A 12,592-nucleotide genomic window follows, 5' to 3' on the forward strand; every position below is an offset into this window, starting at 1 on the left:
TTGGGGTGTCAGGGACATTGAGGACATTTGGGACATCGGGGACACTTTGGGACATTGGGGGATGTTTGGGGTACCGGAGACACGGGGACACATTTTGGAATAAATTTTGGGATAAATTTTGGGGTTTTTTTACCTCGAATTCACCCCTAACATGGAACATGATTTAGAATTAATTACGGAATAAATTTTGGGATAAATTTTGGGATTTTTTTTTACCTCAAATTGAGCCTGAACGTGGACCAGGGCAGGATCCTGACCCTGTGGCCCATCATGGACATCTTGTGCAACGTCGGCTGCCGGTTGAAGATCACGATGTCCCCGTCGCACATGTGACGTTCCACCTGTCCCACCCCACCCCAAAAAAAAAAAAAAACCCAAATAATTCAAGGGGACACCCCAAAACCAAAGCGCATCCCAAAAACAAAGCACGCAGCAAAAATTATTTTTTTTTTTTGGTTTTTTTTTTTCCTTCTTCTTCTTCTTCTCCCACGAAAAAACGGGGTCGGAAAAAGGAAAATGAGAAATTTGGGGTTAAATTTATTCGCGGGTGAGGGTGAAGGGGAAAATTTAGGATTGAACCCCAAAATTTTTAGAGGTTTGGGTGTGAAATTAAAAGTAGAAACCCACATTTGGGAAGCCCAAAATGTGGGATTGAGCCCCAAATTCAGAGGTGTGGGCACCAAAATCAGGGATTGAAGCCCAAAAAAAAGGAATTGAGATCAAAATTCAGAGATCTGAACCCCAAAATCAGGGATTGTTCCCAAAATCCAAAGCTCTGAACCCCAAAATCAGGATTTGAACCCCAAATCCAGAGCTCTGAACCCCAAAATCAGGATTTGAACCCCAAAAATCAGGATTTGTTCCCAAAATTACAGAACTCTGAACCCCAAAATCAGGATTTGAACCCCAAAATCCAGAGCTCTGAACCCCAAAATCAGGATTTGAACCCCAAATCCTGAACTCTGAACCCCAAAATCAGGATTTGAACCCCAAAATCCAAAGCTCTGAACCCCAAAATCAGGATTTGAACCCCAAATCCTGAACTCTGAACCCCAAAATCAGGATTTGAACCCCAAAAATCAGGATTTGTTCCCAAAATTACAGAACTCTGAACCCCAAAATCAGGATTTGAACCCCAAAATCCAGAGCTGTGAACCCCAAAATCAGGATTTGAACTCCAATGTCTGGTTGGATTTTGGGATTTTTGGGGTCCCTGGGCAGATTTTGGGATTTTTTTTGGGCGTCTCAGTAGATTTTGGGGTTTTTTGGGTTGCCTGGTTGGATTTTGGGATTTTATGGGATCCCCAATTGGATTTTGGGGTTTTTGGGGCGCCCAGGTGGATTTTGGGATTTTTTTGGGATACCTGGTTATAGATTCTGGTGCGCCCAGGTGGATTTTGGGGATTTTGGTATCCCCAAGTTGATTTTGGGATTTTCTGGGGTCATTGGCTGGATTTTGGGTTTTTTGGGGATTTTTAGGGCGCCCGGTTGGATTTTGGGGTTTTTGGGGGCACCCAGTTGGATTTTGGGGTTTTTGGTGCACCCGGTTGGATTTTGGGATTTTTGAGATCATTGGTTGGATTTTGGGATTTTTGGTGCGCCCGGTTGGATTTTGGGATTTTTGGGATCATTGGCTGGATTTTGGGGTTTTTGGTGCGCCCGGTTGGATTTTGGGATTTTTAGGATCATTGGTTGGATTTTGGGTTTTTTGGGATTTTTTGGGGCGCCCGGTTGGATTTTGGGATTTTTGGGATCATTGGTTGGATTTTGGGTTTTTTGGTGCGCCCGGTTGGATTTTGGGATTTTTGGGATCATTGGTTGGATTTTGGGTTTTTTGGTGCGCCCGGTTGGATTTTGGGATTTTTGGGATCATTGGTTGGATTTTGGGTTTTTTGGTGCGCCCGGTTGGATTTTGGGGTTTTTGGGATCATTGGTTGGATTTTGGGTTTTTTGGTGCGCCCGGTTGGATTTTGGGATTTTTGAGATCATTGGTTGGATTTTGGGTTTTTTGGTGCGCCCGGTTGGATTTTGGGAATTTTGGGATCATTGGTTGGATTTTGGGTTTTTTTGGTGCGCCCGGTTGGATTTTGGGATTTTTGGGATCATTGGCTGGATTTTGGGGTTTTTGGTGCGCCCGGTTGGATTTTGGGATTTTTGAGATCATTGGTTGGATTTTGGGTTTTTTGGTGCGCCCGGTTGGATTTTGGGAATTTTGGGATCATTGGCTGGATTTTGGGATTTTTGGTGCGCCCGGTTGGATTTTGGGATTTTTGGGATCATTGGCTGGATTTTGGGGTTTTTGGTGTGCCCGGTTGGATTTTGGGATTTTTAGGATCATTGGTTGGATTTTGGGTTTTTTGGGATTTTTTGGGGCGCCCGGTTGGATTTTGGGGTTTTTGGGGTCATTGGTTGGATTTTGGGATTTTTGGTGCGCCTGGTTGGATTTTGGGGTTTTTGGGATCATTGGCTGGATTTTGGGGTTTTTGGCGCGCCCGGTTGGATTTTGGGGTTTTTGGGATCATTGGTTGGATTTTGGGTTTTTTGGGGATTTTTAGGGCGCCTGGTTGGATTTTGGGGTTTTTGGGGGCACCCAGTTGGATTTTGGGGTTTTTGGTGCACCCGGTTGGATTTTGGGGTTTTTGGGATCATTGGTTGTATTTTGGGTTTTTTGGTGCGCCCGGTTGGATTTTGGGATTTTTGGGATCATTGGCTGGATTTTGGGGTTTTTGGCGCGCCCGGTTGGATTTTGGGGTTTTTGGGATCATTGGTTGGATTTTGGGTTTTTTGGGGATTTTTAGGGCGCCTGGTTGGATTTTGGGGTTTTTGGGGGCACCCAGTTGGATTTTGGGGTTTTTGGTGCACCCGGTTGGATTTTGGGGTTTTTGGGATCATTGGCTGGATTTTGGGTTTTTTGGTGCGCCCGGTTGGATTTTGGGATTTTTGGGATCATTGGCTGGATTTTGGGTTTTTTGGGTTTTTTGGTGCGCCCGGTTGGATTTTGGGATCTTTGGGATCATTGGCTGGATTTTGGGTTTTTTTGGTGCGCCCGGTTGGATTTTGGGATCTTTGGGATCATTGGCTGGATTTTGGGTTTTTTGGTGCGCCCGGTTGGATTTTGGGGTTTTTGGGGGCGCCCGGTTGGATTTTGGGGGTTTTTTTGGGATTTTTGGGGTGCCGACCTTGTAGCCAATCTGCAGGTGGAGGTCGCTGGGTTTGGGGTGGAAGCGGAGGTCGATCCTGTCCCCGTTGTCCCTGATGATGTATTTGGCTCCTGGGTATTGGCTGTTCCCTCGACGAACCAATTCCTGCAACCTGTGGGGTTGTTTTGGTTTTTTTTTTTTGGGGTGAGTTTAAGGGATTTTGGGGTTTGGGGAGGGAGATTGTTGATTTTAGAGTCACGGGGAGAAAATGAAGGGTGGTTAAATCAGGTCAAAATTCCCATAGATCACCTGTAAACCACAGAAATCCCACAGAAATCCCATATAAATCCCATATAAATCCTCATCAAATCCTTATAAATTCATTATAAATCCCCCATGATTCCTCAGTAATTCCCCCATAAATCTCCTACAAATCGTCCATAAATCACCTACAAACCCCATAATCCCCTATAAACCCCATAAATCTCCTATAAATTCCCATAAATCCCCAACAAACCCCATAAATCCATGACAAACCCCACAAATCCCCTACAAACCTCCATAAATCCATTACAAATCCTCTACAAACCCCATAAATACCCCATAAACCCGACAAATCTCCTATAAATCACCTACAAACCCCACAAATCCCCTACAAACCCCATATCCATTACAAATCCCCTACAAACCCCACAAATCCCATGCAAATCCCCTACAAGCCTCATAAATCCCCCATAAACCACACAAATCCATTAAAAATCTCCTACAAACCCCATAAATCCATTACAAATCCCCTACAAACCCCATAAATCCCCTACAAACCCCATAAATCCATTACAAATCCCCTACAAACCCCATAAATCCCCTACAAACCCCATAAATCCATTACAAATCCCCTACAAACCCCACAAATCCCATATAAATCCCCAATAAACCCCATAAATCCCCCATAAACCACACAAATCCATTATAAATCTCCTACAAACCCCATAAATCCATTACAAATCCCCTACAAACCCCACAAATCCCCTATTAACCACACAAATCCATTACAAATCCCCTACAAACCCCATAAATCCATTACAAATCCCCTACAAACCCCATAAATCCCCTACAAACCCCATAAACCCATTACAAATCCCCTACAAACCCCACAAATCCCCTACAAACCCCATAAATCCATTACAAATCCCCTACAAACCCCATAAATCCCCTACAAACTACACAAATCCATTATAAATCTCCTACAAACCCCATAAATCCATTACAAATCCCCTACAAACCCCATAAATCCATTACAAATCCCCTACAAACCCCATAAATCCCCTATTAAACCCCATAAATCCATTACAAATCCCCTACAAACCCCACAAATCCCCTACAAACCCCACAAATCCCCTACAAACCCCCACCTGTCGATGTTGAAGGGGGTGACAATCTCAGCGAAGGTCATGTTGGCGGCGATGGATCGAGGAACCCCCACCCCAAACACCCAAAATCCTCCCACAAATCCCCTACAAACCCCATAAATCCACTACAAACCCCATAACTCCATTACAAATCCCCTACAAACCCTACAAATCCCCTACAAACCCCATAAATCCATTACAAATCCCCTACAAACCCCATAAATCCATTACAAATCCCCTACAAACCCCCACAAATCCCCCAGAAACCCCCACCTGTCGATGTTGAAGGGGGTGACAATCTCAGCGAAGGTCATGTTGGCGGCGATGGATCGAGGAACCCCCACCCCAAACACCCAAAATCCTCCCACAAATCCCCTACAAACCCCATAAATCCATTACAAATCCCCTACAAACCCCATAAATCCCCTACAAACCCCACAAATCCATTACAAATCCCCTACAAACCCCATAAATCCCCTACAAACCCCACAAATCCATTACAAATCCCCTACAAACCCCCACAAATCCCCCAGAAACCCCCACCTGTCGATGTTGAAGGGGGTGACAATCTCAGCGAAGGTCATGTTGGCGGCGATGGATCGAGGAACCCCCACCTGGTCGATGGCCAGGTTGGGGTCGGGGGTGATGACCGTGCGCGCGCTGAAGTCCACGCGCTTCCCCATGAGGTTCCCCCGAACTCTGCCCTCCTTCCCCTTCAGCCGCTGCTTCAGGGATTTTAGGGGACGCCCCGATTTCTGCATGGCCTGGGGGATGGAGGAATTGGGGGGGTTAAGAAGGGGTTTGACACCCCCACCCCCCCAAAAAAAAAATCCCATTAATTTAGGATGCACCAGAGGATGTAAATCCATCACTTTAGATGTGTCATTGGGGATTTTTGGGGGGTTTGGGGAGGGATTTGGGAGAGTAAAACACATTTGGGGAATCCCATAAATTTTGTATGGATTTGGGATGGAGGAACTGGGGGGGTTAAGAAGGGGTTTGACACCCCCACCCCAAAAAAAAAAATCCCATTGATTTAGGATGCACCAGAGGATGTAAATCAGAAACTCTGGGTTTTTGGGGGATTTGGGAGAGAAAAACACATTTGGGGAATCCCATAAATTTTGTATGGATTTGGGATGGAGGAATTGGGGGGGTTAAGAAGGGTTTGACACCCCCACCCCAAAAAAAATCCCATTGATTTAGGATGCACCAGACGATGTAAATCCATCACTTTAGATGTGTCATTGGGGATTTTTGGGGGGTTTGGGGAGGGATTTGGGAGAGTAAAACACATTTGGGGGGATCCCATAAATTTTGTATGGATTTGGGATGGAGGAATTGGGGGGGTTTAAGAAGGGGTTTGACACTCCCACCCCAAAAAAAAAAACAAAACAAAAAAAAAATCCCATTAATTTAGGATGCACCAGAGGATGTAAATCAGAAACTCTGAGTTTTTGGGGGATTTGGGAGAGTAAAACACATTTGGGGAATCCCATAAATTTTGTATGGATTTGGGATGGAGGAATTCGGGGGATTAAGAAGGGTTTGACACCCCCACCCCCCCAAAAAAAAAATCCCATTAATTTAGGATGCACCAGAGGATGTAAATCCATCACTTTAGATGTGTCATTGGGGATTTTTGGGGGGTTTGGGGAGGGATTTGGGAGAGTAAAACACATTTGGGGAATCCCATAAATTTTGTATGGATTTGGGATGGAGGAACTGGGGGGGTTAAGAAGGGGTTTGACACCCCCACCCCAAAAAAAAAAATCCCATTGATTTAGGATGCACCAGAGGATGTAAATCAGAAACTCTGGGTTTTTGTGGGATTTGGGAGAGTAAAACACATTTGGGGAATCCCATAAATTTTGTATGGATTTGGGATGGAGGAATTGGGGGGGTTAAGAAGGGTTTGACACCCACCCCCCCCAAAAAAAATCCCATTGATTTAGGATGCACCAGAGGATGTAAATCAGAAACTCTGGGTTTTTGGGGGATTTGGGAGAGAAAAACACATTTGGGGAATCCCATAAATTCTGTATGGATTTGGGATGGAGGAACTGGGGGGATTAAGAAGGGTTTGACACCCCCACCCCAAAAAAAATCCCATTAATTTAGGATGCACCAGAGGATGTAAATCCATCACTTTAGATGTGTCATTGGGGATTTTTGGGGGGTTTGGGGAGGGATTTGGGAGAGTAAAACACATTTGGGGAATCCCATAAATTTTGTATGGATTTGGGATGGAGGAACTGGGGGGGTTAAGAAGGGGTTTGACACCCCCACCCCAAAAAAAAAAATCCCATTGATTTAGGATGCACCAGAGGATGTAAATCAGAAACTCTGGGTTTTTGGGGGATTTGGGAGAGAAAAACACATTTGGGGAATCCCATAAATTTTGTATGGATTTGGGATGGAGGAATTGGGGGGGTTAAGAAGGGTTTGACACCCACCCCCCCAAAAAAAATCCCATTGATTTAGGATGCACCAGAGGATGTAAATCAGAAACTCTGGGTTTTTGTGGGATTTGGGAGAGAAAAACACATTTGGGGAATCCCATAAATTTTGTATGGATTTGGGATGGAGGAATTGGGGGGGTTAAGAAGGGTTTGACACCCCCACCCCCCCAAAAAAAAAATCCCACTAATTTAGGATGCACCAGAGGATGTAAATCAGAAACTCTGGGTTTTTGGGGGATTTGGGAGAGTAAAACACATTTGGGGGATCCCATAAATTCTGTGTGGCTTTGGGATGGAGGAATTCGGGGGATTAAGAAGGGTTTGACACCCCCACCCCCCCAAAAAAAAAATCCCATTGATTTAAGATGCACCAGAGGATGTAAATCAGAAACTCTGGGTTTTTGGGGGATTTGGGAGAGAAAAACATATTTTGGGGAATCCCATAAATTTTGTATGGATTTGGGATGGAGGAATTGGGGGGTTAGGATGGGGGTTGACACCCCCAAAAAAAATCCCCAAAAATTCAGGATGTTCTGGGGGATGTAAATGAATCCTTTCAGGAATGTCCTTGGCTGCTGTTGAGATTTTGGGGGGCTCAAGGGATTCCCAAGCTCTGTCCCAACTTGTCTCCTTTCTGTGACCCCCAAAAACATCTCTGTGACCTCCCAAAATCCTCCTGTGACCCCCAAAATCCTTCTGTGACCTCCCAAAATCCTTCTGTGACCCCCAAAACCTCTCTGTGACCCCCCAAAATCCTTCTGTTATCCCCCCAAAATCCTTCTGCGGCCTCCCAAAATCCTTCTGTGACCCCCCAAAAACCTCTCTGTGACCCCCCAAAATCCTTCTGTTATCCCCCCAAAATCCTTCTGCGGCCTCCCAAAATCCTTCTGTGACCCCCAAAACCTCTCTGTGACTCCCCAAAATCCTTCAGTGATCTCCCCAAAACCTCTCTGTGACCCCCCAAAATCCTTCTGTGACCCCCCCAAAACCTCTCCCTCACCCTGGGCAAGTCATTGCCCACCACGGTAGCCACATGAAACTGCAGCAGCTTTTCCTCCATGGCTTTGACACGGGGCCACCACATTGGCCTGTGACCCCCAAAACCTCTCTGTGACCCCCAAAACCTCTCTGTGACCCCCAAAACCTCTCTGTGACCCCAAAAACCTCTCTGTGACCCCCCAAAAATCCTTCCCCATACCCTGGGCAAGCCGGGCAACTCGTTGTCCACCATGGTGGCCACGTGGAACTGCAGGAGCTTGACGTCATCGAGTTTGACACGGGGCCACCACCTTGGCCTGTGACCCCCAAAATCCTTCTGTGTCACCCCAAAACCTCTCTGTGACCCCCCAAAAACCTCTCTGTGACCCCCCCAAAACCTCTCTGTGACCCCAAAAATCCTTCCCCATACCCTGGGCAAGCTGGGCAAGTCATTGCCCACCACGGTGGCCACATGAAACTGCAGCAGCTTTTCCTCCATGGCTTTGACACGGGGCCACCACATTGGCCTGTGACCCCCAAAATCCTTCTGTGACCCCCAAAACCTCTCTGTGACCCCAAAAACCTCTCTGTGACCCCCAAAAATCCTTCCCCATACCCTGGGCAAGCCGGGCAACTCGTTGTCCACCATGGTGGCCACGTGGAACTGCAGGAGCTTGACGTCATCGAGTTTGACACGGGGCCACCACCTTGGCCTGTGACCCCCAAAATCCTTCTGTGTCACCCCAAAACCTCTCTGTGACCCCCCAAAATCCTTCTGTGACCCCCCCAAAACCTCTCTGTGACCCCAAAAATCCTTCCCCATACCCTGGGCAAGCCGGGCAAGTCATTGCCCACCACGGTGGCCACATGAAACTGCAGCAGCTTTTCCTCCATGGCTTTGACACGGGGCCACCACATTGGCCTGTGACCCCCAAAATCCTTCTGTGACCCCCAAAACCTCTCTGTGACCCCAAAAACCTCTCTGTGACCCCCAAAAATCCTTCCCCATACCCTGGGCAAGCCGGGCAACTCGTTGTCCACCATGGTAGCCACATAAAACTGCAGCAGCTTTTCCTCCGTGGCTTTGACACGGGGCCACCACATTGGCCTGTGTCACCCCAAAACCTCTCTGTGACCCCCAAAATCCTTCTGTGACCCCCCCAAAACCTCTCTGTGACCCCAAAAATCCTTCCCCATACCCTGGGCAAGCTGGGCAAGTCATTGCCCACCACGGTAGCCACATGAAACTGCAGCAGCTTTTCCTCCATGGCTTTGACACGGGGCCACCACATTGGCCTGTGTCACCCTCAAACCTCTCTGTGACCCCAAAAACCTCTCTGTGACCCCCAAAACCTCTCTGTGACCCCCCAAAAATCCTTCCCCATACCCTGGGCAAGCCGGGCAAGTCATTGCCCACCACGGTAGCCACATAAAACTGCAGCAGCTTTTCCTCCGTGGCTTTGACACGGGGCCACCACCTTGGCCTGTGACCCCCAAAATCCTTCTGTGACCCCCAAAACCTCTCTGTGACCCCCAAAACCTCTCTGTGACCCCCAAAAATCCTTCCCCATACCCTGGGCAAGCCGGGCAACTCGTTGTCCACCATGGTGGCCACGTGGAACTGCAGGAGCTTGACGTCATCGAGTTTGACACGGGGCCACCACCTTGGCCTGTGACCCCCAAAATCCTTCTGTGTCACCCCAAAACCTCTCTGTGACCCCCCAAAATCCTTCTGTGACCCCCAAAACCTCTCTGTGACCCCCCAAAATCCTTCCCCATACCCTGGGCAAACTGGGCAAGTCATTGTCCACCATGGTAGCCACATAAAACTGCAGCAGCTTTTCCTCCGTGGCTTTGACACGGGGCCACCACATTGGCCTGTGTCACCCTCAAACCTCTCTGTGACCCCCCAAAACCTCTCTGTGACCCCCCAAAAATCCTTCCCCATACCCTGGGCAAGCCGGGCAACTCGTTGTCCACCATGGTGGCCACGTGGAACTGCAGGAGCTTGACGTCCTCGGCGATGACGTGAGCGGCCGCCCCGTTCTGCTCGTTACGTCTCAGCTGATTGTTGATCTTAACGATGTCGGCCAATTTGTGGGTCAGGTCATCCTGTGGACACCCCAAAAATTAGTGGGGTGGATTTTAAATTAATTAATTAATGGGGGTGGGGGGGGTGGGTGGGGATAAAGGGAGGGGGGAAGGTCAGATATGGGAAATGTTAAAGGGGTTTTTTTTTGGGGGTGGGGGTTGGAGATGGGGGGCAGGGGGTTAAGAAGTTGGGAGACCCCAAAAGGAATCAGGGATACCCCAAAAGGGACCAAGTGGTCTGCTGGTTGTGGGTAGAGCCTGGCACAGCCGTGGACAGGGGGGCACGGGCAGCACGGGGCCCAAACAGCCCAAAACATCACCCCAAAATACCTCAAAATGCACAGAAATCCCACAGTAAGAACCCCAAACCACCCCAAAATCCCACAGAATCACCACAAAATACCTCAAAACGCACAGAAATCCCACAGTAAGAACCCCAAACCACCCCAAAATCCAAAAAAATCACCCCAAAATACCTCAAAACGCACAGAAATCCCACAGTAAGAACCCCAAACCACCCCAAAATCCAAAAAAATCACCCCAAAATACCTCAAAACGCACAGAAATCCCACAGTAAGAACCCCAAACCACCCCAAAATCCAAAAAAATCACCCCAAAATACCTCAAAACGCACAGAAATCCCACAGTAAGAACCCCAAACCACCCCAAAATCCCACAGAATCACCCCAAAATACTTCAAAACGCACAGAAATCCCACAGTAAGAACCCCAAACCACCCCAAAATCCCACAGAATCACCACAAAATACCTCAAAACGCACAGAAATCCCACAGTAAGAACCCCAAACCACCCCAAAATCCAAAAAAATCACCCCAAAATACCTCAAAACGCACAGAAATCCCACAGTAAGAACCCCAAACCACCCCAAAATCCAAAAAAATCACCCCAAAATACCTCAAAACGCACAGAAATCCCACAGTAAGAACCCCAAACCACCCCAAAATCCCACAGAATCACCCCAAAATACCTCAAAACGCACAGAAATCCCACAGTAAGAACCCCAAACCACCCCAAAATCCCACAGAATCACCACAAAATACCTCAAAACGCACAGAAATCCCACAGTAAGAACCCCAAACCACCCCAAAATCCAAAAAAATCACCCCAAAATACCTCAAAACGCACAGAAATCCCACAGTAAGAACCCCAAACCACCCCAAAATCCAAAAAAATCACCCCAAAATACCTCAAAACGCACAGAAATCCCACAGTAAGAACCCCAAACCACCCCAAAATCCAAAAAAATCACCCCAAAATACCTCAAAACGCACAGAAATCCCACAGTAAGAACCCCAAACCACCCCAAAATCCCACAGAATCACCACAAAATACCTCAAAACGCACAGAAATCCCACAGTAAGAACCCCAAACCACCCCAAAATCCAAAAAAATCACCCCAAAATACCTCAAAACGCACAGAAATCCCACAGTAAGAACCCCAAACCACCCCAAAATCCAAAAAAATCACCCCAAAATACCTCAAAACGCACAGAAATCCCACAGTAAGAACCCCAAACCACCCCAAAATCCAAAAAAATCACCCCAAAATACCTCAAAACGCACAGAAATCCCACAGTAAGAACCCCAAACCACCCCAAAATCCCACAGAATCACCACAAAATACCTCAAAACGCACAGAAATCCCACAGTAAGAACCCCAAACCACCCCAAAATCCAAAAAAATCACCCCAAAATACCTCAAAACGCACAGAAATCCCACAGTAAGAACCCCAAACCACCCCAAAATCCAAAAAAATCACCCCAAAATACCTCAAAACGCACAGAAATCCCACAGTAAGAACCCCAAACCACCCCAAAATCCAAAAAAATCACCCCAAAATACCTCAAAACGCACAGAAATCCCACAGTAAGAACCCCAAACCACCCCAAAATCCAAAAAAATCACCCCAAAATACCTCAAAACGCACAGAAATCCCACAGTAAGAACCCCAAACCACCCCAAAATCCCACAGAATCACCCCAAAATACCTCAAAACGCACAGAAATCCCACAGTAAGAACCCCAAACCACCCCAAAATCCCACAGAATCACCACAAAATACCTCAAAACGCACAGAAATCCCACAGTAAGAACCCCAAACCACCCCAAAATCCAAAAAAATCACCCCAAAATACCTCAAAACGCACAGAAATCCCACAGTAAGAACCCCAAACCACCCCAAAATCCCACAGAATCACCACAAAATACCTCAAAACGCACAGAAATCCCACAGTAAGAACCCCAAACCACCCCAAAATCCAAAAAAATCACCCCAAAATACCTCAAAACGCACAGAAATCCCACAGTAAGAACCCCAAACCACCCCAAAATCCAAAAAAATCACCCCAAAATACCTCAAAACGCACAGAAATCCCACAGTAAGAACCCCAAACCACCCCAAAATCCAAAAAAATCACCCCAAAATACCTCAAAACGCACAGAAATCCCACAGTAAGAACCCCAAACCACCCCAAAATCCCACAGAATCACCA

The 12,592-nt window shown here is 47.1% G+C and overlaps 1 protein-coding gene across 2 annotated transcripts in view; it reads right to left on the reverse strand.

Moving 5' to 3' along the window:
* The window catches only part of POLR2A (RNA polymerase II subunit A), a 54,123-nt gene that overhangs the window by 35,302 nt on the left and 6,229 nt on the right, over positions 1–12,592 (reverse strand). Inside the window, exons 6-9 of one of the 2 annotated variants that reach the window (XM_062512184.1) lie at positions 9,940–10,101; positions 5,093–5,313; positions 3,180–3,312; positions 217–341 (exon numbers count right to left, since the gene is read on the reverse strand). In XM_062512184.1, coding sequence (XP_062368168.1) covers positions 217–341; positions 3,180–3,312; positions 5,093–5,313; positions 9,940–10,101 — 641 coding nt within the window. Of the gene's footprint in view, positions 1–216; positions 342–3,179; positions 3,313–4,552; positions 4,610–5,092; positions 5,314–9,939; positions 10,102–12,592 lie in introns of those variants that run through there. The other variant, XM_062512185.1, reaches the window with a different exon arrangement.

Source organism: Cinclus cinclus, chromosome 34, assembly GCF_963662255.1.
Source record: "Cinclus cinclus chromosome 34, bCinCin1.1, whole genome shotgun sequence".
NCBI classification, from domain to species: domain Eukaryota; kingdom Metazoa; phylum Chordata; class Aves; order Passeriformes; family Cinclidae; genus Cinclus; species Cinclus cinclus.